This window comes from Pundamilia nyererei, unplaced genomic scaffold (assembly GCF_000239375.1).
Source record: "Pundamilia nyererei isolate P.nyererei 1_Seehausen unplaced genomic scaffold, PunNye1.0 scaffold00011, whole genome shotgun sequence".
Classification (NCBI taxonomy): Eukaryota; Metazoa; Chordata; class Actinopteri; order Cichliformes; family Cichlidae; genus Pundamilia; species Pundamilia nyererei.
The window spans coordinates 392,227-418,475 of NW_005187412.1; the positions used below are offsets into that span (position 1 = coordinate 392,227).

The window sequence follows — 26,249 nt, forward strand, 5'->3', positions numbered from 1 at the left end:
AAAAAAAAAAACATGAATCAGCATACGATCATTACCTAATGCTGCTGAAGTGAAGCAGAGCAATGTTAGAGGTTTTATTAGAGACACAGCTAAGCGTTTTGCAATTTGGCATAATTAAAAAAAAATGTACATTTCTTTGGTATTGAACATAAAAAAATGAGGCTTTCTTTTTGGAAGTCTCTTTTTTTTTTTTTTTTAAACCAGTCTACCGCTGTAAGCGACAGTAGACTGGTGGGTAATAAGCAAACGAATAATGCAGAAAAAAAGAGATTTGAGATGAGAAACTGTTCTTGAAATACACAGAGAGAGAAAGCTGTGTAGGAAGTGTGATTTTATTGTGGTAGAAGCCAAAAAAAGCAAAAGTAAGAGGAAATTCACAATGATGTTTATGTGAAGCGAAATGTGAAGCATAGTTTGGATCTTCTTTTGCTGCTGGTTCAGTCAATTTTGGATGGAGAGTGACACAATCTGCAGCATCAGGATCTGTGAGCTGTCAGCTTTCAGCCCCAACGGCGTGTACGTGCCATCGGGTGAGAAATGAATCGATGTCGCTTTATTCAAGGTGAAATTGATTTTAATTGGAAAATCGATTATCGAAACTCAGCCCTACTATACTATAGTCACCTCCTATACTGACTTTATTAGTGTCCGTGAGTATTTGTATGTACCTGGTTTCACATGTTACAAAGACTGACTTATAAATACACACTTTAAAAAAGGAAATATTTAATGGAAACAGATTTCAGCATAACGTTGATTGAATTTATTAGGGGACGTTAACAGAACACTCAACCCACAGAAATTCAAAGTTCATATTTCTCATTAAGATGGATTTCCCCCAGACTGTAAAGCACAATGTATATCAGTGAGGTGCAACTTAAAATGGGCCTGATTAACATATCAACAGCACTGTTACCCGCACCCTGGTATCCACATCATGCCGCATTCAGTCTGGGTTTCACACAGAGGTCAACTACAGACATATTAGTTTTGGACATAAAAATGAAATCAGACATATTTCTACAGTAATTAGCCTGAATGGGTAAAAGAAAGCAAGCATAACATAAACACTGAGGTGGCACAGCCGGTGAAAACCAAGGATCTGGAACTGACAAACTCATGCCATGTCTAGTGTACTTCACACTCAAGACAGCATAGGTCTCACACTCTGATTTGTGGCATTTTAAAAATAAAACACTGTGGCACTCCTATTTACATTTTTACACAGAAATTAAGCAAGCAGCACACTTGCTCACCAGCTTTGGAGAGGAGCAAAGGAAAATGTGGGGCGTAAGGTGAGAGTTTTGTTTTTTTCATTAACCTGAAAAAGCAAATACAATTGTAGCCATCATACTGGGGAATTTCTTTTCATCATCAGTTCACACCTTTTACACAGAGGTCAACCAGTATTTCAAAGTGGAAACAAATTCAGTCACAATCAAAGCAGGCTTAAAGTATTCATCATCACAGACCCACAGAGAAGTTGGAAAAACTAGGACTCTAATGACTAATTATCTGAGCCTTCACTGATATTTAACATGGTTAACCTATACAAAATTAGCTAGTAGTGACAAAATTTGCTGTAGTTATTTACAAGTTTTCTGCTTGGGACTTGAGCTTCCTTTCCCAAAGCTTTTGATGATCGGAAAATCCCTGTTTGCCCTTGTTGAAGGAATTAGGTCCTGCAGATGTTGGCGTTTCCCTAAAAAGGTGACAGAAGTAAAGAAATTAAAGATTTCAAAGCTGACCACAGAAGCCAAGTGCAAAATTGTAAAGTACAGTCTGTACCTCCCAATGTTCTTCATCCTCATCTTTGCTTCTGGAGGCATCTCCTCAGGTTCACTCTACATGACAAAAGAAAGTTAATATCAGCCTCTGAACATCTACTGTTCAAGCATTTTTTTGTGATCGTGACATGCCTGCATGCACAGACACTTACATCATCATCTTCGTTAAAAACAGACGCTAGGCCCAGCTTTTTTGCAGGAAGTGATGGCGCAGTCTCTTTGGGCTTCTAAAAACAGGTTGGGGGACATGACAATTAGGAAAACAAAATAAAACACCACAACTTAGCATCAAGCATCACACCTCCATGCTCAGAAATCACAATCCTTCCTTCAGCTTCTGAATTATAGCAGTGAATAAAGAAGTTTATGTAACAACACAGAAGGTCAACGTGAAACTGACCTCTGATATTTTGGATATTACCAACACCAACATGCATACGAACACATTCATAAAATGGAGAAAATAGGGATGAAATGTGTTTTGTGAGGCAACCGTCATAGTGATGGCTGATCATCCAAAACTAGTCATTTGATTCTTATGGTCTATTGACTGTTAATGACAATTTTGAAGAACTTCACTCAAGGTAATAAATTGCGATTGCAGTCACAGTGTCTTTTGGAAGCATAAACACAGCAACATGCAAATCTTGGATGAGGTACACTGGTGGCCAGATTCAAATGACATGTCTTTTTAAAACTTTTAAAAACTTCACTACTACTTTTTAAAAACTCTTTAGGACTTTTCTGAGCAGTGTGCCATGATCATTTACAATCCCATGCTCTAACTTTTATGCTATTCAGACACTGTGTACAACAATTTCATGGGTGTTACAACACCCATTATATTAATAGGGTACAGATTTTTAAATAACAGCGTTGCACAGTGTTAGTCTACAGTCTCACATACTCACCGGTGCTCCCAGTTTAATAGATATGGGGTTTGTTTTCTTCCCCAATTGACTGCTCATGCTGAAGCCTATTTTGGAGACTTTGGTTGGTGCTGGTGGGTCTGCTGAAGACTCGTCTTCATCTTCGTGGGTGAGATGCTGGGATGTGCGTTTGACTGCGGTCCCTTCTCCCCCCACAGTGCTACAAGAGACAGGCTTAGTTTTCACTCTGCCTCCCTCCTCCTGCGGCCCTGCTTGAGGCAAGACAACTCACCAAGGTGAACAACTGTTTCCTGGGCGTTATTAAATCCATCATCTTTACCTGTATGGCTAGCCATTAATGAAGCAACGAAACATAAGTACCACTCTACCATTTAATTTGGTGCTTTATCAATCCACGTGACGACTGTGTGCGTAGTAAGTCGCAACCTTATCAGAATTTGGTGTTTGAAGCACTCTACATGATGTATAAGACCAGGTAACCCCAAGCTAAGATGCCAGCGCTAACTAGCATTAGTTAGCTAATAGCACACCAGCTATTCCGGCGAGTTATGAAGCTAAAAACAAAACAGTGGACTGTAGTAAAGAGTGATGCCTTTGGCTTATCAACTGTTAATTAATAGTACATCTGACACGCACCTAAATAGGTTAACGTCAACACAATATTAACTGCTAACTTGTCATTAGCAAGCTTATCTACTTAGCATGAAGTTGTCTTAAGACACCTTCTGCTAACGTCTCTTCTTAGTTTTAATAAACAGGGGGCATATCAAGCTAACACTGACTACTTTATATTTTTCAACCATATTATACACTATAAAACAGCACACATATCACCTCTGTCGTCGGTGTTACCCCTCCTTTTACGCTCGTTATCCGCCATTTTTTTCTCCACTCAATTTCACCGCTAGTCGTCTTCTGGCGCTGTTAGCAGTACAACCCTCCCACTCTGATAATAGAAGAAGAGGAAAATGGACGCAGCAATATGACAGCGAGCTAACCTGGTAAACAGAAACTGGTAAGAATAAGGAACTGAGCGAGTTTAATCGCATAGCGTGTTATTTATAGCTTGTAGGTATTTAGGTAAAGCTACAGGTCGACTTGAGTTAATATTAAAAGTTGACCCTAATGTGAAATATTACCTGTTGTAGCTTTGCTATCCTCAGCTATGCTACGTGTTAATGTAATGCTGTGTTGGCTAACATTTATGTTACAGTTCATTAGCGCTGTAAGAACCAGTGTGTTTTATATACACGGCTGATATCTTTTAGATTACTTCCAGTAACGGTTAGTTTACATAGTTAACACAATTGATAGACTTTATGCATTTCTGTCACCCTTGGATAACTTTCTGTCTTTTGTTGTTTGTTTGTTTTTTAAATTCCCAGTCCCTTTAAAAGCTTGCCCTAAGACAATGTACCAGTCAAGATGGGACAGACAATGTGCGTATGCTCCCGTGCCTCCATCACCATTGATAACAAAAAGTATTATTTTGTCCAGAAGCTCGACGAAGGGTAAGAAAACATTTTCACACTCTATGACTTTAACTACGCAGAAGTATATCATAAGATTTTATATTTGTCACCAAATCCTAAATTAGAAAAAGAAACAAATGAATAATTAATCCTCTAAGAGTTATCCCGATGTAGCTCATTACTGTGACCTTCATTCATGAGTCTCATAGCTGCACTTGGTGACCGCATCTCAACTTACTGGGAACATGGGCACTGGTTGTTAGTTTGTAAACAGATCCTATACACTCTCTTCGTTATTTTATTTTATTAACAGGGACGAATCAAGTTTATAACCTCGGATATGCTGGGAAATCATAAGGCAATGAAAGATGGATTAATGCATTGTTGATTATTAAAACTTTTTGGCTCCAGTTTCTTCTTTTGCCTGTTCCCTTTTAGGATAACAGTGGTTATCTCCCTTTGTCTCACCTTAGCCATAGTCTTCCTCTGTCACACAAACCCTTTGTATATCCTCCTTCACTACATCCATGAGTCTTCTCTGTGGCCTTCCTCTTTTCCTGCTGTCTGACACATATCTACTATCCCTCCTCTGTGCATGTCCAAACAATCTTTGTTTTCTACCTGTGTTTCCAAAGCCGTCCCTCTGATCTACTTATTTCTAATCCTGTCTAATCAGGTCACTCCCAGTGAAAATCTTAGCATCTTCAACTCTGCCCACTCTTTGTTTTTATTTTGTTTCTTTTTGTGGGTGTTTTTTTTGGGGGGGGGCAGTATCACAGGCTCCAAGCCATACATCATAGCAGGTTTCACTACCATCTTGCAAACCTTAACTTTGATTAATTTGCTATCCTTCTGTCATAAATCCCCCTGATAGTTGTCTCAACAAACTCCAACCCACTACATGCACACTTTTCTTCACCTCCTTTGTTCAAACCAAAGCAAGTATGTATGGCATGTCACTGTTCCTTTCCTTTTAAGTCAGTTTTGCATTGATAAACCTTTTTCTCTTTTCAGTGGGTTCAGTTTCGTTGATCTGGTTGAAGGGGTAAAGGATGGGCACTTCTATGCCCTGAAGAGAATCCTATGTCATGACCGTGAGGGTCGCCAGGAGGCTCAGACAGAGGTGGAGATGCACCAGATGTTTAACCATCCCAACGTCTTGAGCCTGGTTGCACATTCCTTTGTTGATCATGGAGGCAAGACTGAAGCCTGGCTACTTCTGCCATATATGAGAGTAAGTTTTTGCAGCAGTTATCATTAGCATAATCTTGAGAGAAATGATCTTGGTCTGATATGCTTGCGTGCTTATGCAAACAGAAAGGCAGTCTGTGGTCTGTTCTGGAGAAGCTGAGAGACAAGGGGAGCTCAATGCCTGAAAAACTAATTTTGCAAATCTTTCGTGGTATCTGCTCTGGACTCAAGGCCATTCACGACAAAGGCTATGCACACAGGTAATCCCTAACCAACTGAGATGTTGAATAAGAAACTATATGAAAAAAAGAATAAACATCATTGTGCTGTTATGCATTATTTGATTAAAACTTTAATCTTACTTCCGATCTGTTTATTTTTGACTTGGGGTATGCAGTTTTTCAGCAGCAGTGCATGGTGGTGCAGAAATGACAAGCGAGTGCATTACATGCATATCATGTTTCACACATTTCAAAAGAAATACCAGATTATTTTGCCATATTCAGATTCATTACTCCCATAAAGGGGGGAAATCCATAATTTTTATCTTTTAGAAAGCTCCACAATACTTATGCATTTAGAAACAAAAACATTATTTCACCACTTAAATAAGTTGAACCAGTTGTGTGTCTTGCAGCTCATTGCCATATTGTCTTTATTGATGGTCAGCTGCAAATAGCTTGACCACATTCCAACAAACATATGGGACAAACACAGTGTTTGTGTGGGTCAAAGTGGGACACGTTTACAATGCTGGGAGGTGGTCAAATGCAATATATTTGAACGTAACCTTTTAAACTTTCTTGCCAACTTACTAAATAGTTGTCAGTAGCATCTGTATATCTCATATCTGACAATTTTAGTAATTTTTAACAAGTTATGGCACATGCACTTCACAGAATAATTGTTCTTGTGCAAAATGTAAAAATAACTTTAGAAAAACAAATTTCTCACTATATACTACCTTTTCATTTTCTGTGTTGTAGTTTCTATCATTTTCACAAAAATTTGCAAAGCTTCTTACTTTTTGGTAATTTGGAACTTTAGCCTGACTAATGTTATACCCAATGTGACTATGCTAAAAATACTTCCCTTCATACACATTGACTAAAAGCCAGGCTTTAGAAAAGTGCATGTATTGAAGAACCAGTCAAAATGTAGCACATTGTCTCAAGATTATTTGTCTAAATAGTTGTACTTCTTTTGAAAAACAAACTAAAGGTAGTTTGGTTATCGTCAAAATGGCAATTTCAGCTCGAGTGACCAGATGTTCCTCTTTATGTGGGACTGCACAGCATTGTTACTTCTTGTCCAACGTCCCACAGCTTACCCGAGTGACTGGTTGTTGCCAGATGGTCAGCAATAGGCCTCCAGGCATGAGTGACTGATGCAACAGTCAACCTGCTTTTGTGTTTTTTGTTTTTAACCCGACAGAGTTGTCTACATCTAAATGCCTGCTGTGTGCTATAATTTGACAGAGACATAAAGCCCACAAATGTGCTTCTTGATGAGGATGACAGGCCAGTTCTGATGGACTTTGGCTCAATGAACCGTGCCAGGATTGAGGTAAAATCCAGGGTCTAAGAAGGATTTTTAAGATTTGTGACTTTATGGGTTTTTTTGTGGAAAAAAAGACTTGGTTAGTTTAACTGAAGCCTGAGGTGAGACTGGTCACCACAGCATTTTTGTGCTCTGAATGTGTAAGAACAAAGTGCCGTCCTCACTACTTTTTTTGTGTTTGTTTATACCGAAAAGTAATTTTCAGGCTTTTATTTAATTGAATTCAATTCAATTTTATTGAATTTAAATGTTGCTGAGCTCCACCACTAGATGGCAGAGTAGTGAAGCTCATATTTAGGTTATACAGCTAAATGTCTGGGTTTTGTCTTTAGTTTCTCAGAACACAGCTGTTTTCTTTCTAGATTTTCTTTTTTTTTCTTTTTAAACATAATTGACTGTGTAATGAGCAATGTCACATGTGACTTTTAACATTTCCATAGCTTTTATTGTTAGATTTGCTTTTTGTATGTCTCTGAAACTACTTTGTGGTTCTTTAACACATCCATCCAACGTCTTACCACTAGAGCCCCTAAACTACTTAACCCACGAAGGATTTAATAAAAATGACTTCATTGCAGGTAAAAGGATCCAGAGAAGCCATGACCATACAGGACTGGGCCGCCCAGCGGTGCACCATTTCGTACAGGGCTCCTGAACTCTTCAATGTTGAGAGCCACTGCATTATAGATGAGCGCACTGATATCTGGGTAAAGCTGTGTAGACCTTTTTCCTCTTGGCTTGTCTGTGTTGCGTATGTTTGTTCTCAGTAAATGTCACTCACAGATGAAACCTCTTTCTTGTGCTTTGCTGTCCGCACCGTTCCAGTCACTTGGCTGTGTGCTTTACTGTATGATGATGTTGGAAGGGCCGTACGATCTGATATTTCAGAAGGGAGACAGTGTTGCTCTGGCTGTCCAGAATCCAGTATCCATCCCTCCCTCTTGCAGGTCAGTCTTCAGGCTGTAGCTTGAAAGTTTCCTATTTATTTAAATGTTTGTGTTACTGCTTTGCAGAGTAGTAGGAAAAAATGGTTGTTTTGAATTGAGAAGCCCTGGAGAATAAAAGCATGTTCCAGTTCTAATGGCGTGCAACTGATTTTAGGACCGATAGTAACAGGAATAGGTACCTTACCAAGATTTTTGTATGCTTGATTTTCTTTGGTACTGTTCAGTTAAGCTAGCACAACACTGACCTCTCAAATGTAGTACAAAAAAAACTAAGTTTAGTTTCTCTTTCATTTAAAAAAAAAAAGCTATGTGGCTGTGAGCCTGGCTACACCCTGGAAACCTTTTCACTGTTAATAAAAATTGTGCATGCTTAACACCGCACATGCTATACAGTGCGGTGTAGAAGTCTTAAGCTACCCCTCCTTTCATCGTATTTTCATAGGAAGGAAAAGGTATTGCAGTTCTTTGAAGTTCTTTCAAAAGTTTGAAAGTCAAGATTTGGTATCACCACCTTTTATTCTTCAACACAGCTTGAACTCTCTTAGGCAAGCTTTCTATCATTTTTTTAAAAGTAGTCTTCAGGAATGGTTTTTCAGTAATGTTGAAGTTTGAGCTTTAGGATCATTTACATGCTGAAAAATGAAGCAGTTGCCAACCAGATGCTTTCCTCATGGCACTGTATGGTGTATCTAACCTCACTTTTCTGTGTTGATAATTTCACAAATGTTGTTCTCCAACACCACTGGTTGAAATGCAGCCCCGAATCATGATAGAGCCTCCACCATGCATCATAGATTGGTGTGGACACTCTATTGTACCTCTCACCTGTACTTCTCCAAACACACTGACTAAGATTTGAACCACAGTTATCAAATCTGGATTAATCACCCAATAAGACCTGTTCCTACTGATTTTCAGTCCAGTTCTTGTGTAATTTGGTCACCCTGAACCTTTTCTCCATGTTTATTCCCTTCTTTAACATGGCTTCTTGACAGCCATCCTTCCCCAAAGACCGTTTCTGATTAGGCTTCAGTGAACACTTTTTTTTTTTTTGAAGTTTGAACTAAAGTTGTGACATGCTGCTCTTAACAAAGTGCCTAAAATAACCATTTAGAATGGGTTCTGTGCCGAGTTGTCTGTTATCTATAGACACTAGTTCATCCTTTGAGTTAGGTGCCTTTTTCTGCTTGAATCATTCATATGTCAGTGTGAAGTTGCTTAACAAACAAAAAAGATTCCTCTGAAAATGCTCGGTACAAGGACTGGACTGAAAATGAGTGAAAAAAGCTTACAAGAAATTCTGACTCCTTGGAACCAAAATCTAAAGAAGCGAGGGGGTAACTCAAGACCTTTGACAGCACTGTATCAAACCTAAAGTTGGTATTTGTCTTGTACCCAGATACTCAGAGGGTCTGCAGATGCTGCTGAGCTCCATAATGGTGTCAAATCCTCAGGAGAGACCGAACATCAACTGGGTTCTTGATCAAGTACAGGACCTGCAGAGTCGCAGCCCAAACACCCAAACCAACATGGTCTGATCCTGCACAGTGAACCAAATGTGTGGTCATGTAGACCTTTGAAAGGAACATCTTAGTTCCAGGTTAAAATTCTTTGATTTATTTATTGACTCTAATATACCAATTTTCACTCATCTTGGGGAGCTTGGCATGAGTTTAGTTTGAATGTTCCAGTTCAGTTTGGGTATCACAAAACATTTGTATAGTCCTCCTAAAGCTCTGAAGAATCAGAGAAGCCTTACATGTAATTACACCCAGAAGCCAATTATGGCTGAGGTTATGTGCATCTGATAATGAAGTGGGTCTGTTTTGTTATCTCAACGTTCTTCCAAGAGTAGAATAAAGAGGACACCACTCTGTCAATTCAGTTTGAGGCTGGAACTAGCAGGGTGGAATTTTAGTTTGGGACTATGATGAGGGCAACAGGCTGGCTTTATTACTCTATATGAAGGTTAAAATCGGTGTACATTAACTTAAAATTCAGTTATGAAGAAAAGCTGCCTAGCTACTGGCTGTGGCCTTACAAAATAAGCATATTTCTATAATAATACTTTAAGATATTCAACTTTGTGTTTTCTCAGTTATAGTGTGGTTGGTTTTTGTTTTCTTAATGACAATGGTGTAAAGATAAAAGATAAACATAAAAGCTTTGCCAAAATTTCCTGTGAGTGAAAGCTGCCCCAGATGACATTCCCTAGCAAGAAGGAATATGTTCCACTTTCTTTCTTTCTTTTTCCCCCTTTAATTCCTTATTATTCCTTATTATGTGTAACACTTAGTTACACGTGTGTACCGTAATCGTCAGCTTTCTCGTTTTAGCAGAGATGGAGAAAAGAGGCAGGAGTCTCCTCGTCTGCATTTCTCCACATATTCAATTACTTGCACACACAAAAAAGAAAAGAGAATGATTGGAGATGTCAGGTTCTAATGTTACAACGGTAAATTCAAATTTTAATGACACTGAGGAATCACTTCATGGCATGCTTGTCATCAAAATTGCAATTTTATGTGACCTTATAGGGTTGGTTTTTGTTTTGTTTTTATTAAACTTCACTTTTCACTGTATTGTGTTTTAACAGTTAAATATTTTCCATTCCAGCTATGTTTGTGTTGAATCCTGCGTTTTCACTCATGAGTGATTAGTTTGACACTTTTGTTTTCTCAGGGTACGCAAACATCTCAAAGGGTCTGATGGTGTTTCTCATTAGACCCTAAGGATACTTTTTAAATGGTTACTAGACACAGTAAATTTTTAGGCGTTTTAAATTTCATTTGTGGCTGTCCTGCAGTGATGAAGTACATTATAATAAAACTAAGAAGTCCAGTTAATTGTTGGTATGTACTGGAACAGTAATTAACACAGCATTTAACTGTATCACCACCTCCTACTAAGCCTGTCTATGTAAACTGACTATGAACTTCTGTGTGGCTGTTAATGGCGCACAAACTGGCTTGATGCCTGCAGTAAGAAATCCCTCCTGTATAACAGACACAGTGGTGAAGATCACAGATGAGTGTGTTATTTGATTTTGTAAAATCCTTTTGAAGTTGTGTTTATTCACTGTCAAGTAAAAGGATAAATGTGGTAAATATGTACTGTAGCACTATGTACACAGTTTTTAATATACTTGTGAAATAAAATGGCATCGTGGCATTTTAAAAGTAGTCTGTCAAATAAATTATGTGAATCTGTGTTTAAGTATAGTTACCGCTACGACACATCGCCCGATTTAAAAAAACAAACAAAAAAAGCATTCTGAAAGCATTAATTAGTTGGTTAAACTTCATAAATTCAACCTAGGGGATCATCAGATATTTGCATTTCAATTGTTTTGATAACCTGATGTTTTGTGATGCAGCATCAATTTGCAGCCTATAAAATTTTATTTGTAAATGTGATATCATGGTGGATGATCAATCACAATTCGCAGATAATAGTAATTTATGATGTACAGAAAGCAAGTTATCAATTTCCGTGTCGTTAGTTGGCTCTACAAATTAATGAGAATTAAAATTAGTTTGCTTACAAACAGTCTCCTCCAGTAAAAGGTTAATCTCGTTCACCACCAAATTAAAGTGTGTGAGTTTAGGAGTGTTATGTGATCATGTGGTCAGTAGTAACCATGGACACAAAAAGCATGAAAATACGTGAATGTATCAGCATGTCATAGCATTGATTACATATTACTGATGAAAGCCCCAACCCTGCCTAATTAATGTGAGAGTCAACCACTCCCTCCATGATCATCACCACCTAACACGACACCAGTGGTATGCACTGTGTGGCAAAGCAATATTTTAAGTTCTTCCTTTATCATTTTTGCATGCGTAATTTTATCACCAGCATGTTAACGTCTTTGCTAAATGGTTTGAATTTCATTTTGATACATCAGGAGTGAGAATCTGATGAGCTTGTAGTAGGAAGGGATGTTATGCTATGAAATGGAAAAGTGCCCAAAAAACAACAAATATGACCTTGAGCACAATTTTGGTAATGATGCATTAGGTGTCATTGTGTCCAGTACTGTAGGGGTCTTGTGAACTGTGGGCAGTTGGACAGAGGCCTTACCATGAGCCCATCAGTGTTTTAGCCAAATGAGCTAATGACGAATAAAACCTAATTTCTACATTTGCGGTTACATCTTACCTATATTGGTTATCAAGCTACAGAAATCACTGAGGTATCACATGACAGTGCCCAAATTAACTGTGTAGCACAGAATATCCGGGTTATGAAAATCGCTAAAATTGTCAGATATAGCTTTAAAAAAAAAAGGGGGGGGGGGGGTAAGAGTAGGAGGGCAAAATTTGTTACGGGACAGAAGAGCAGCTGAGATAACACCAAAATATAATCAAAATATTTAGACTACAACATTGTGTCCCATTTGTCCCACAGAAACACATTTGTCTACCTCACATTTAGTTTTCTGGGGGATCTGGCCAGCATACTTCTGTGGTGAATCCATGTAGTGACTACAATGCATCAATGATTAAAGTGGCCAACGGCACTACCAAGTATTTATACCTGTGTTTTTGATGGTGATGTGTAGTTGTGGTTACTATATACCTATATGTAGATTTAATGCAGAAGCATAAATCTCCCGTAAGCATCATATTCACTGCAGAAGTATAAATTAAGTAGTGGCTGAACAGAAGGAAATGCCTGCTGCCTGGCTCCAAAACCCGGCCTTTAAAAGATTAAACTGCGGTGTTATGTGGTTTTCAAATACGTTTTTGGTTTTTTGCACACACTTTTAAATTAAAAGAATTCTATATTTCAATCAAGCTGTCTCAGTCTCCGTTAAATTGTATCCAGTGGCTGACAATCACAGCCTTCATTTGATGGCACCGAGCGCTGGTGGCCGTTCTCTGCATCTTTCCTCCTGCGCTTATGTTCGCAAACAAATATCCAATCGCACATGTAGCTGAATTTACAGCCTTAACACCCACTCAGATCACTGAGGTGTCACACTTCACGGCTGCCCCAATTACTTTCAGAGGTAATGTCTACCTCCGCGGGCGCAAACACACAAATATGACCAGCCGTAAAGTTCACCCGCCTCGCATATTTACAGTGCGTATGCCCTCTTATACACAAACACCCTAAGGAATCATTACACTTGAATTAATAATATTCCATCTAATTTTTTCCTCAGGCCCACCTACAAATCCCAGCCTCCCCTGAGTGGGGGTGCTGGGTTCAGGACAGAGCTGTTTTTATGGGTTCAACAGGGATACAGACACACTCTGGGCCTACCTTTTATATTCACGATCATCTCCATGTGAGGGGCTGAATGATGTCATACAACACAAGTGCAAGGTCAACAGAGCGGCCGCCTGCGTTTTAGCACAGTTTCACATGCTTTTGGTTATCACTCATTAAGTGGACCCACGCCGCTGGTTCGGATGCTGTGTGTGCCTGAGTGATCTGCATTCCTCCCTCCAAGACTTGAATCACAAGCACACTTTAGCTCTCACACCATAAACCATCTGCAGGCTTTATTGATTTGGCGATGAATCAATTAGTGAATTATTTAATTAGCAAAACATTATGGGTCAGTGCAGGGCTGCTCCCACCCCGCAGTGCTCCTGGGTCTCTTTAAATCATTTTGCACATATGTTTGGGACCCGTGTGCGTATGTGCACGTCATCATATCTCTGCAAAAATGACCACACAGAAGTCACGTGGTCTTTGTTTTGGACCTTGAATTCAGACACGATCCCGGGGAGACCTTGTAAAGTCGCACAGTAAGTTCCTGTTGCCACTTGCCAGATGAGGGCCCGTGTTTCTTTAAAGCTTTATGTGTACAGACTGAAAACTTTTGCTGTCACTCAAGTCCAGATTAGTCTTGGCTGCGGCTGAAAGAGGGAGAAATATGGACATTACGTCTCCCTCGTAGAGTGGATGAGTTACAGCCCGGGCTTGTGATCGGGGCGTCCTTTTGAAGAAGGAGCTTTCTGTGCGCTCATTAATTCATGGGAGTGTTTGGGTTAAAATGCATAATGAGTTCATTAAGGGGGATTGGCGTAATCAAGAAAGGTATTGGCTTAATTACTGGCACAGAGCCAGACCTATCCCTTCTCCCTGAGACCGGCAACCCACCCTGTCCACAGAGCTCACTAATTTAATTAAGTGTACAAAACGGTACACCCTAACGTCGCCCTTGGGGGCAATTATGGCACCAGAGATTGAAAGATCTCCGCCGGGGGTATTTTACTTACTGGCAGGAGATTGCCTGTGTCAGTTAGCTGATTGCATTGATTATATTGATTTGTAACAGCTTTTCGGGTAATTTCATCTGCAAAGGTGAGAGCAACACGTTGGCCCGGGGACTTTTTTATTTATTCTTTTTTTATCTAGACACTGGACTCTTTTGCCAAGTGATTAGATGAAATGGAGCTCCACAATAAGTCTTTTAAAGTGGGAGTTGGGGGAGGTGGATCGATAGTTTCTATTTGCTGTATAAGGTCAACACAGGTCGGATGTTATGAATTATTTTAAAGGCATCACAACTCCTTCACCGGCAGCGTGGCCACCTTGTTGTGGTTGTGCTGAATCTGCAAGAGAGTGGCTTAAATGGGCAGCTATAGGACTGATCTTCAGCTCATAACAGAGACATGTGGGGCAGGTTAGGCTACCCGAGTCAAGCAAACCAGGACACAGAGCTAGGTTGACTCTTTTTAAAGTGCTGGAGAGATACCCCTTACAAGTGCGCATGCTACTTTTTCTTCCTCTTTTTTTCAAGCAAACTCACTGTAGCTTAGCGGACCCTAAATGTAGAAGCTTTTAGTTTTAGCCCTCACAACGTGGTTCCAATCTAAAGGGATGACATCTAGAATCACTGCTAAAGCCATATTATTTGATTTACATGCATTGTACAGTTTGCATTTCCATCAAAATTAAGCATGTTCCCACCTCAACATGCAAAGGCCACACAGATAAAGGGCTTACATTTAGTTTCTGATGTCTTTAAATGTGTTTATGAGGAGCTGTGTTTGCTCAGTTTTTAGGCAGACATACACAACCTCAGACACACAATGACATCATCTTCACAACTATGTTCTCCAAACTGGGGGATGTCTTGGCTGTTGTAGAAATGCTTCCTTTTCTGTCAATTAAAGAGAAGAATGTGCTCTGACATATTAGTTTTAATTGCAGGCCTATAACCTTTGCTAAGTGTGGCAAAGGTACAAAGAGGCTAACAGTTTGATGAGCAGTTCATCAGCGAGAATTAAGAGGATAGGATGACAAGATAATCCAGAGGTGGCATGGTCATTAAAGGTGGCCAGAGGAGAGCAAATTAGCTGATTAAACAACTTCCCACCCAGCCTGTGTCATGCAAGCAGAAAGGAAGGCCTTCACAGTGATGGACGAGGGGGCGTGGAGGAGGCGTTCATGTCGCTTGCTGGTAGAGTTGTCATCGAGTGAGTGAAGTGTCTTCATCAATTTGGAGCCATTATCATGTCAAAAGGAGAGGGTGGCACTTGCTGGAGGGGAACAGATTGGGGGAGGAGAGACACTGAAAGCCCATCTGCATACTATAAGCTTATTCATTTTCTCTCTCGCACACACACATACTCTCCTTGCTCCTCCAGCCCCTCCTCCCAAGGCAGGCCAGTTTACCGTAAGGCCGTTTAATTTTCCTGAAATAGGGCTGTGACAGCTGTGTCATGCTGATGAGAAGGTGCTGAGAAGAGTGGCAGCCTGTCACATCTCATCTATCTCAGCTCACACTCTGCTGAACTTTTGCTGCCTTCACCTCTCCTCGTTTCGCTTTACTTCTTCTGGGATGTCACACTTTTTTTCTTCTAATGAATGCAGACATGTCAGTCTGTTAAATCTGCTGTTGTGCAAGGGAAGGCTGATTGGTGATTGGCACAGGAAGAGTACAAAAGTAATAAGTGGGAGCTGCTTTTTATTTTACTTGCATAGATTGTTATGGGTCCCTTTATCATCTGACCTGGCTCAATTATGCCAATTGGATATCACAGAGACACAGAGAGGTTGTGGGGACAGCCAAATGAAACGCAGAGAGTGTGTGTGTGTGCGTGTGTGTATGAAACATGGAGTAAAGACATAGGGAATGAGAGTAGAAAATAGCTTGTTGGTGGAATATGCATCACTTAGCGTGTATTACTTTGCAGAGAGAAGGACAACAATTTAAATGTTAGTGATGTCATTTCCACCCGTCAGTCATGTCAGCGGCGATAAATGTGGAGCCATTACATAAATGAGATGTTGGCGTGACCCTTTCTATGCATGCATGCAGATACACTCACCCGTGTCGCTTTAGTTTTATGTCAATAGTAAACGAGCCTAGAATAGAAAAAAAAATCTCTTTTGTTATAAAAGTTGTTTTGCTTTGTTTGTTTGTTTTAAGTGTAAGTCCTAAACCAAAATTGGGTTAGTGGCCGAGATTATCGTCTTGTGTAGTTTTTGGCTATTTGTAAAGTATTTTCAGAGAAAAGCTTATAATACAAAAGAATGTACACTAATACAAAAGTTAGAGGTTTACAAGCAGCAAATATATTTAGAGTTAGGACCAAAAGTTTTTAGGCAATGGCACTTTTTCTTATACTTCTGTCCATCACTACATCACTGCATTTTAAATCAACCAATCAAGATGTGCAGACTTTTAGCTTTCATTTAAAGGGGGTTTGCAAAACGTTTGCATAACTGTGTGGGAGTTACACCCTCGAGCACCACAGGGGATGCACATTGAAAGAGGAGGTATTTGTAACATGGTGGTGGACTAATGTTGCCTGTATCAATTCATCTCCATGTTTATTGTGTGACGTGGGAGTGGTTTTGTGTGTCACATTTGCTGTTTGCCTATGGCTGTGATGGGTTGGACTAATTGAAGGCAGGTGTATTTGATTGCACTGATACTCTAGTCTACTTATAGCCCACACTGCAGACACTGCTGTGATATTGTCTCTCTGTGCAGGTATGTGATATGACCTGATGTGTTTATGATGGATAGCTTGTTACTCTGTAACTTGTATGATGAAACTGGGTGATATTTTGTCTCTCTGTGCAGGCCAGGACCTACTACATGCCACAGCCTAAAGGCAGAGTTGAGTTGCTGAGGCACAGTGATTACTGGCATTCTTCTTACAGGGTGGTGGGTCTTGGAAGACAATTGCTGATCCCTGTTAAAGCAGTCAACATGTGAAGTGCAACTGGCTTGTGACATAGCTTGCTCTGGCCTTGAACTGTGTGTTTTATTCTGTACTCAAGTGGGACACTGGACTGTTTTATCCTTCATTTTTGAGTCATTGTATTAATAAATGATCTCTTAGAATTTTGACTGTCATCTTTTGCCTGCGACTGAGACCGTTGGTCAGACCTAAAATCTCTGTGTTGCATACAAACAGCATCAAAGTCACAAAGTTCCCCAACATTCAGTATCCAACAAGTGCAGTGAAGAAAGGTCTTATAAATCCAGTTTTTAGACAATCATGAGCAGTTTCTCTCCTTCTCCATGCTTTCTTTTTTCACATCCCATCATCTGGTCCAAGTTGATCTTGGTTTCATCACTCTGTTTTAATGGAAAGTCTAATATCGACATACCGTTGTTGAGGGTAACCAGAAGTTTACACGTTGCCTCCTCTAGAGCTTTCTTTGATTTGGTTTTTCTTAAACAAAGAAAGATTTTTACAATCAGCAACTTGAAATATCTTCCAGGTCTTTGTGGCAGAGGTGACCCGTGCATTCCTCCTTTTTACAATATACCAGGTCGTTCATTTGGCCACCCCTTAGGTTTTTGTTTGTTTGTTTTTTATAGTCTTAGCTGTATTAGGTTTGTTTGTTTTTTTAAGGTTAATAATGGGCTCCCTCACTTTCATCAACATCTCTTGGGACTTCAAACACAGTTGGAATGTTTGATTTAAAAATGCACTGTGGTTGTGTACAGACACAAAAGCTAGTTACTAGTTAGCTCGTACACAGGCACAAGCTGATCAAACGGTGCGCATCAGTTTGAAAGCAGCTTTTGCAATAATTTACAGTAACATGGATACCGGTAAGTAATTTAATAAGGGTCATCTCCATCAGTCTTCCAATGTGTAGTTAAAACAGCTGAGGCTGCAGTTGTTCTGCTAACCTGTGCTTATTTCTGCGCATATTCAAATACCAGTACCTGTGCCTACATGCGGACACGCAGGTTCAGCCTTCACAAACAGTCGAGTGGAGCCGTTGCGGCTACGCCTCAGCCCGGGACTGTCACTGTTAGTGATCCCAGCCTCTTTGATGCTGTCAGCCAGACAGATTACCCTGCTTTTAACCATCTTTTGAACTAAGCATGCCACACAAAAGCCTGCAGTACACCATCATGCCAGTGCAAACACTTATTCACATTAATGCCATTTTATTCGCTGTCGTTACTTCACAAGTGGAGGAAGGACACATTTGTTCTGAGTCATTATTTAGATAATATGTCACTCACACTGAAAGCGGGCTGAATTAGAAAAGGTCAACAGTTCAGTGAAAGTATCCGTAGCTGAAAGGAGAAAACCATCATCATCATATGTTGATTAGCCAAACACACCTGGGAAAGTATGTTTATTACATCAACAAAAAAACTCCCTTGCTTACAGATCATAATAAGGATAATAATATCCTTTTATTCTAAGAGTTGCCAGCTCATCCATCTGCCTTACACTCCACATGCCTTTATAAGACACAACTGCATGTCATCAACAATGCTTTTGTCCTCTCTGTCACTGCACGTTTCTGCAGATGTCTGTGGATGGGAGTTTCATGTTTATGAGCTGCAGGTAGTGGCCTGACCAACCTGCTCAGTGTTTGTTGTCTTTTGTATTTCAGAGGTTTGCTTTTTTCTCTCCTTCCCCTAATCACTTCAACCACTCGAGGCAAATGGTTGTCCTCCGTGACCCTGGTTCGACCACCGGGTTTGTTCTTGCTAAAAGTGGTTCTTTTTTCATTTGTTTCATTCAGATTAGTTCTTTATAATGGGGTTTTTTTTTTCCTTTTTTTGTTTTTTGCAAGAGTAAGAGACATGAAGTTAGAGATACAAACACTTCTTTAGAACATAAAACCATTTTTGTGTCACTTTGCAGTTTTCAGCGCTGAGGTAGGAGGGAAGGGAAGGCAGGGTTGGAAGGTCAGTGTCTCCGCTGCCGGAGGAAGGGAAGCAGTCAGCATAGGTTCGGGGGGTAAGAAAGGGGGAATTTAATTAGAGCAAGTGCCTGCATCCCCCTCTGGTGTCCTGCTCCGAATTACTATTTGCTGCCAAGGGTTAACTGGCCTGATAAATGGGATCAGTCACACTTGTACACACACATACAAATACAAACACCTGTGCTGTGGAGAGGAGAGGACTAAGGCCTGTATGATACAAACAGAATGAGTGATGATACAAATATCAAAATAGCATGTAGTTCAAACACTGCGTTCACCTAAGCAATGACCTGTTTTGTGTTTGGATCCTATTGAAACCAGATTTTAAATTTCAATCTATCTTTATGCTTAAGGTTAATACGTTAAGCCTTTTATCTTAGTGCGTTACTGAAGGCTTGGTCAGTGGTAATCCCAGTTTGTATGCCCGCTGGATTTGAAGACACTTAAGTGGATTTACTAAATGTTAATCAGCCAGCAAATTTTTTACAAGCCTGGATGCTGTTTAAAGCTACTTAATGTTCTTCTGATGGATTTCCAGAACCTTTAGAGTGCCCTCGAACCCTCCAGATCACGGATGGCTTCCTTCTGTTTATCTAATGAGTTATTTGGACTCAGACTCGAAAACTAATTCTAATCTTGTTAACAACTTGACAAAAAAATTTGCCCATAACCTAAGCGTGGATAGGTCAATGATGACAAATTTCTCAACATTATCTTGCAGAATTAAGAATTAAGGGCCAGACTTACTGAGCGGGGCAAAACATCAATTTGAAAAGTGTCCTGACACTACCTGTCAAATGTTTGGTGACATTCATAAACTCAACACACCTCAGTGAATAAATAGGATAGTGTGAAAGGCTGCATTGTGTTTTTGTTTTTTTTATTCAAAGCAAATATTGTGTCCAATAACAGCTTAGCGTGGTTCCCCTGATAGCAGAACAGAAAGTACCTAATGGAAGAATTTATTTCGATACAGCTGTGTTGTAGGGTCAAGCCTGTGGGAGGCAGAGGAGATAGGGGTTAGTGCAGGAAAGGGAGTTATTGCAAGAATATAGGAAGATAGTGAAGGACATTAAAAACAGTTCTCAAAAGATTAGTAAGTGTATCCGTACGTTTATACAATATTTCTACTCAGTCTTAAGTCAGTGCAAAAGTTGAATGTTTGGCCGCAAGACTGTTTCTATTTCAAAGTGGAAATGCTTTTGTATGTAAGAAGGAACAAAAAAATAAAAAATAAAAATGATACGAGCATTTAGTTGGAAGAAGATTAATGAAATTATCATGTCATTAATCTTTAAAACCTGAAACCTGAAATAGTGAAAGTGGAGCCTTATGACAAATTCTGAAAAATTAAAACAAAAAAAACCCATTAAATTAAATCTTAAATATGCATATATGAAGTTTAATTTATCACATTTGCTACATCTGGCATTTTTTTAGCCAGCAATTTATTCCCAAACACATATTGTGCAATTTATTTAGGTTTTTCAAAGAGAAAAAAATCAGGTTGATGATGTAGGAGTCTCAAAAACTGTATGTATATCATATAAATATGATACACAAGGGGTTAAGGAGATAAACCCTTCATTGGCTTTCCCCAGAAGCCATTTAGCCTAGTTCAGCATGAAATATGAAGTCATGTAAAAGTTAGCCTGGTTCTCTCAAAATCTTTGACATACACAACTGACCAAAACCTCCCAAATGAAGAATTTTATTGATGTGCTCAAACATCTTTACTAAGTCATAATTCAATAAATATTGCAATTTGTATAGTGATTTAAAAATAAATTAGAATACAGGTATATCATGTTCATGTCGGTGCTCTGCAAGTGCTAATATGAAAGCAGGGCTACCATAACTTAGCATAAAGCTTGCCATAAAGGCTAATAATATACACCTAAATAAATAAATTAATGATGTTAGAACTTTATTTAGTTGTCACTGTCAAGTTGCTGTTGTGTGCATTGCAGCCCACTGCCACAATGACCCAGCAAAGCTTTAATGACACTTTAAAGGTATGTGTAGAGTGTGGTGTGAGCCTCAGAGTGAGACACAACAAATCCTTTAATTGTAGACTAACCTTTGCTTCGAGACACAGTGTGAGACGAAGCAGAAGACAAATTTCATTCTCTCATCAGGTCAGAACCTCTAACAGACCGGGCAGTTACTATTTCGGTTAGTTCACACACTGAGCGAGTCCCACCATGGCACATTTCCCGAGTCGCAACACGTCAGTACACCAAGAGCAAACAGAATATAACAAACGGCACTAATCTCATAAGACTATTTGTACAAAACCAAATGCCAACAAACATGAGATATTGAAATGTAAATATGGTACATTTTCATTTCCCAGAATCATTTTTAGAATATAAACAGATCAGCACACAAACAGCTGGATTTAAAATTTACACCACACGTCACTAAAATACAACTTACATGAGATAGAATCATAAAGAGTGAAACACAGGATACAATATGAAAGTATACAAGTAAGTTAACCATATAATCTGTTCTAAAATTTAACCAGCAACCAGTGGGACAGTTAGATCAATCATTCGTTGGGAAAAAAGTAAATGTTGGAATTTTGCCTCCAAACAACCACAGTGAAGTTTTTTCAGTCAAACAATCAAGATGTGATTGAAGTGCAGACTTTCAGCTTTAATTCAGGGGGATTATGAAAAGTTCATTAACTGTTTAGGAGTTACAGCAATTTTGGTGCAGGTCTCCTTTTTCTGAGGCTCAAAAGTAAATGGACAGTTCACTGACAAGCAATTTATCATGTCATTACTGGGTTTAGTTCTGATAGCTGCTAGTATGTATCTGTAAAATCCTCCAAAATTATAGATGAAAATCAGGTGCATCTTCTGGCAATGCCGTGTCTTAACAAAGATAATCCAGACGCACCCTGGAGTCTAGTCTGGTTGTTCTTCGGGCCTCTCCACAAACTTTCCTAAAATTTGGCCTCTATAGTATGCTGACCTTGCCATGGCAGTGGAAAAATGTCATGCTAAATTCTAACTATCCTACACATTGACTCAAAAGCACAGAGTCTCCAGTTATTTGTGACAGGCTGTGTAAAAGTGATTTAGCCCACCTTAAATATTGAGCATGTGTAATTTACTGAGAGGGCGGGCCACCTATTCACCTCTCTAACCTTTGGGCAGTAAATACAACAAATTTGAAGTACAAAGAGTGAAGGCGAGATGAGTCAATGAGGTGCACACACACACACACACACACAGATGTTTGTATTTAAACCACTTTACTTGCTCCCTCAAAACGGGTATTGTGTTTGTCAAGAATAAAACTTGAGATTAACCAGGAGAGTGTTTGGTTTGAATGAAAATTTACTTAAAGTCAAAAAGGGCCAAAGCTAAGGTAGATATTTCTGATTTCAATTTTTTATCTAATCTTGTATTTCCAGCTGAATTTATAGAGATCTGTCAAGTGGGAATTTATGGGAGTATTTTGACCGCCAATTCATCAGGCCTGTGCTATTGACCATTCTTTGTCACACCTCTGATAACATTTTGATCAATTCAGAGCCGTTAAAATATACCTTGCTGCTGTGATTTACCTCTACTCCAATTTCAAAGATTGGTCAATCTTGATAGTGACCTGTTAGCCAATTGACAACGTCAATAGACTAAACAGGTCTATTGAACAGTCAAAAGTGACCGATCAATTCATTTCACTTTTTGAAATATTAACTTTGTCCTCACAGAAATCATGTGTTGGGAGGTGACTCTCCTAGTATTAGTCAACAGAAACGCATTTACTTAAAACTTTACCCTCATGCAGGGTCTAATTTGTTGTCCGGGTTACACAGAGTATTCAAAAACTTAGTATGCATGCTTATGAAATAGCAAAACTTACACCTGGCCTCTATTTCCTTTAAGGCCGTCTCCATGTGGACCTCTGCACCACAATGCTTAATTTAGATCACTCTGTGGGGCATGCCATTCTGCCAGTTGCATATGGGATTTTAACATAGGTCTTCATGTTGAGCATCATTATTAGTAATGGCCTGAATCTGGCATGACCCACCACTCAAAACTGGAAGAGTTCGTCGTCCATAGCCAAAGCCCTGAGGTCTGTATCGTGTCAAATGTGGTGCAAAAACAACAACAACAACAAGGAGGAGGGTGGTGTGGCCTCAACAACAGCAAGAAGGTCCTGGGTTCAAATCTAGTCTTGGGCCCTGCCTTTAGTTTTTCTGTGTGGAGCATTTTCTCTCCATATCTGTGGGGTTTACTCCAACTTCCTCCCAGGCTGCATGTGGTTAGATGATTCTAAACTGACTGTGAATGCAAATGTGTGTCTCTGTGAGTTGGCCCTGCAACAGACTGGTGATCTTTCCAGGATGTACTTTGTCTTTTATACTATGACTGTTGAGATAACCTCCAGCCCTCCTGTAACCCTGAATGGGAGAAGAGGATGGATGGGCAGTCTATTTGTTTGACAAAAGGCAGCCTGTATCCTTTCATCCATTCTCTTTTTCTTGTCCTTATCAGGGTCACAGGGGCACTGGAGCCTTTCCCTGCGAGATGCAGGTACACCCTGCACAGGTCACAGATCTGACAATAACACATAATGACAAACAACCATTCACACTCTCACCCACAGACAATTTAAAAATCACCAATTAACCTAACCCCACTAATTACATGTCCTTGGACCGTGGGAGGAAGGTACCTGGAAAGAACTCACATATACACAGGCAGAACATGTAAACTCCACAGAGAAAGGCATGACAGTGGAGTCTATCTCTGGAGTTTTGTGCTGTGAGGCAACACTGCGAGCCATCACACCATCGTGCTGCCTGCAGGCCACATCCTTTTAAAGGAAAAAAAAATGTCAAAGTTGATTATTCAAGCTCATAAATTGATCTAAAAAGAGGGTTGCCTTAAGCTTTATGGCACTTAAAAGGTGACAGTAATTTATGTTTGTTCATTTTCATTTGAATTCTGTTCTTCTATATGCAAACCAGAAAAAAATCGGTTTGGGTCTTGTGAAGTTTCTTTTGAAACAGACTTCTCACACATACAACCTCTTTCCAAAGTGCTTTTAATGTCAGTGTGGAATTCGAATGTAAAGAGTCTGAATTGGGGATTTCCAATCCTATGGCCAACTGACTGAGAAAATAGCACCTCCTCTGTCAAACATGGTGTAGGGTCGCTTATGGCTGTTGGTGGTTTATGGGACGCTGGCATTTACAAATGGTTTAACAGCTGAGAGGGGAACAGCAGAATTACTACTTAATATTCTGCAGATTATCTAAACCGAAAAAAAGAGCATGATGAAAAAAAAAGAGTCAACCTAATATTTTTAGCATATTTCAAATACATTTTCTGCAAATGAAAAAACCTTCAGTATCCGGTATGTTGCTCTCATATCTCCCGCTGCTCTTCTGCGGTTCGCCTTCAATAACCTTTGGTAACAGTTAACATGCAAATTGGGCAATAAGAAGCTATTACCTGATTGTTAATGGCAGCAGGCGGCTTCCTCACAGCGGAAAGAATGGCAGAAGAATTGCTATCAGGAGCAATGAGCTGCATCTCTAAAAGTGCAATTAGATGTAGATTTATATGTCACTTTCGACAACAGAGAATTGCTTACAGTGGTGGTAAAGACACAAAAATTTATAACATAGTTGAAACTGAATTGATCTGTAGAGGCGGAAAACCAAAAGCACAAACCGCCAGCTGGCGGAGATCTTCAAAGCTGAATATCCTCATAAGTGGCCTGATAATGCACGGCGGAGAGGGCTGGTGAGATAGCAGGGTGAAAGTAATGATGTCTTGTTGTGGCTGATAAGGTGACTTTATCTCCTATCTCCCATATCTATGCACAATGGGGCCCTTGTATGGGTGATAGTAAAACATGGGGCTGTTAGATGGAACAACCCATTAAATGGCCATAAAAGTCGCACTGGACTGGATAATGTGAAAGGAAGCTTTGTTTTCCATTGTGGAATAATGAAACAGGTGAGCAGGGAAACAGACTGAAGAGTCATAAGGTTGGAATTCCCCGAATCAGACTTCATGAATTAAGCCTCTGAAGCCGATGTCTCTTGTTGTTTTATCAGATATCTCCGCATTTCAAGCCATTAATCGCCTAAGATCAAACTGGAATGGTGCAAAGGGGCTATTCAGATCAGGCTGTAATTATTATTATCTATTTTTAGAGATCTTTATGTTGCACATTTTGCATATGTGGTGCTCAAAAGGTGTTACCTAACCTAAAAGCCAGATAATGGTGTTAGAGCTATCACATGTCAAATCATATTAATCTGTGGTCCATGTATTTAAGGCCTCTTGTAGACTGATTATATCTAAATATGGAGAGTTTTCATTATCCAGGTCCAGATGGGTGGTAGTTTCTAACGGTGGATTGAATGTGATTGCATTCACACTTTTCTTAACCTGATAGTGCTGGGATTGGTCAGCTGTGAAGTGGTGAGAGCAGAGCCAATAATTGCACTGTGATTCATCCCAAATCAGTCTAAATGTTGCCCACTGGAAAACATTGACCTGTGGAAAAATTTTGGTATAAACTAGTTTTGATCATAACCCAGACCTCAGGCCTTAAAGCAATGGATCAGTTTAGGAAAAGCAGGGGTTTAAAATAAGTATTTTTCTAGGGAACAGTTATGGTGATGGCATACTGTCGTCTGGTAACATGAAACAAAGCTTGGCTTCCAGCGCAGCCTCCTACTTATGCAGACTTTGTTGATCACTTTCATCCTTTGCACCTGTCATAGTTAATGCAGATCTTTCTTCTCAGTGGGAGCTTAACAGCATCCTCTGACGCTGAACATTTTAAGAAAATGTGAAAGTGCTAAAAGATGCAGTTCTGCTAATGGCTACTTGAGGATCTCCAAAATCAGGCCAACACCGAATAACTGTGTTAAAAATGCACAAATATACAGTAGAAAAATATATGACCTTACAACTCCCTGGGTCAAATTATATTAGGGTGTAAGGTCAGCATTTTAAGCCATTAGTTGTCCAGAGTTCTTAATCTCACCTTATATAACCTCTGAACTGTGGTATTGGTACCATTAAGAGCATTTTATTGCACTTATCAGAGAGATAATAGGGCTCAAAGCAAACCCGTACATGCTGTCACATTAAATATTTTGGGTCTGTTTGTGTGATGAATGAAACTGACCAAGTTAGCTTTAGTCAGGAGCAGAGATGGGCACTGTAATCTGATTACTTTTTTCAAGTAACTAGT

At 39.6% G+C, this 26,249-nt stretch overlaps 2 protein-coding genes across 2 annotated transcripts; one reads left to right on the forward strand and one right to left on the reverse strand.

The window, feature by feature from the left end:
* Positions 1-556: 556 nt before the first annotated feature.
* Positions 557-3,614, reverse strand: pcnp (PEST proteolytic signal containing nuclear protein). The gene is made up of 5 exons (XM_005724132.1): positions 3,512-3,614; positions 2,699-2,925; positions 1,940-2,014; positions 1,789-1,844; positions 557-1,702 (listed from the first exon to the last, which is right to left on the reverse strand). The coding sequence occupies exons 1-5, from the start codon at positions 3,555-3,557 to the stop codon at positions 1,591-1,593; spliced, it is 516 nt and encodes a 171-aa protein (XP_005724189.1). The 5' UTR covers positions 3,558-3,614; the 3' UTR covers positions 557-1,590.
* A 10-nt stretch (positions 3,615-3,624) lies between these two features.
* stk16 (serine/threonine kinase 16) lies at positions 3,625-11,026 on the forward strand. The gene is made up of 8 exons (XM_013908529.1): positions 3,625-3,692; positions 4,063-4,188; positions 5,164-5,383; positions 5,467-5,600; positions 6,819-6,906; positions 7,479-7,607; positions 7,726-7,847; positions 9,247-11,026. Exons 2-8 carry the CDS (start codon positions 4,103-4,105, stop codon positions 9,383-9,385), a joined length of 918 nt encoding a protein of 305 aa, XP_013763983.1. The 5' UTR covers positions 3,625-3,692; positions 4,063-4,102; the 3' UTR covers positions 9,386-11,026.
* The last annotated feature ends 15,223 nt before the right edge of the window (positions 11,027-26,249 follow it).

Bases quoted from the DNA above. Each gene is read 5' to 3' on its own strand.
- pcnp (XM_005724132.1), bottom strand. From the start codon at position 3,557: ATGGCGGATAACGAGCGTAAAAGGAGGGGTAACACCGACGACAGAG. The intron at 2,926-3,511 runs GTGATATGTGTG...TGCCTCAAGCAG, and splicing joins GGGTAACACCGACGACAGAG to GGCCGCAGGAGGAGGGAGGC. The intron at 2,015-2,698 runs GTGAGTATGTGA...ACCTGTTTTTAG, and splicing joins CTATTAAACTGGGAGCACCG to AAGCCCAAAGAGACTGCGCC.
- stk16 (XM_013908529.1), top strand. From the start codon at position 4,103: ATGGGACAGACAATGTGCGTATGCTCCCGTGCCTCCATCACCATTGAT. The intron at 6,907-7,478 runs GTAAAATCCAGG...ACTTCATTGCAG, and splicing joins TGAACCGTGCCAGGATTGAG to GTAAAAGGATCCAGAGAAGC. The intron at 7,848-9,246 runs GTCAGTCTTCAG...TCTTGTACCCAG, and splicing joins TCCATCCCTCCCTCTTGCAG to ATACTCAGAGGGTCTGCAGA.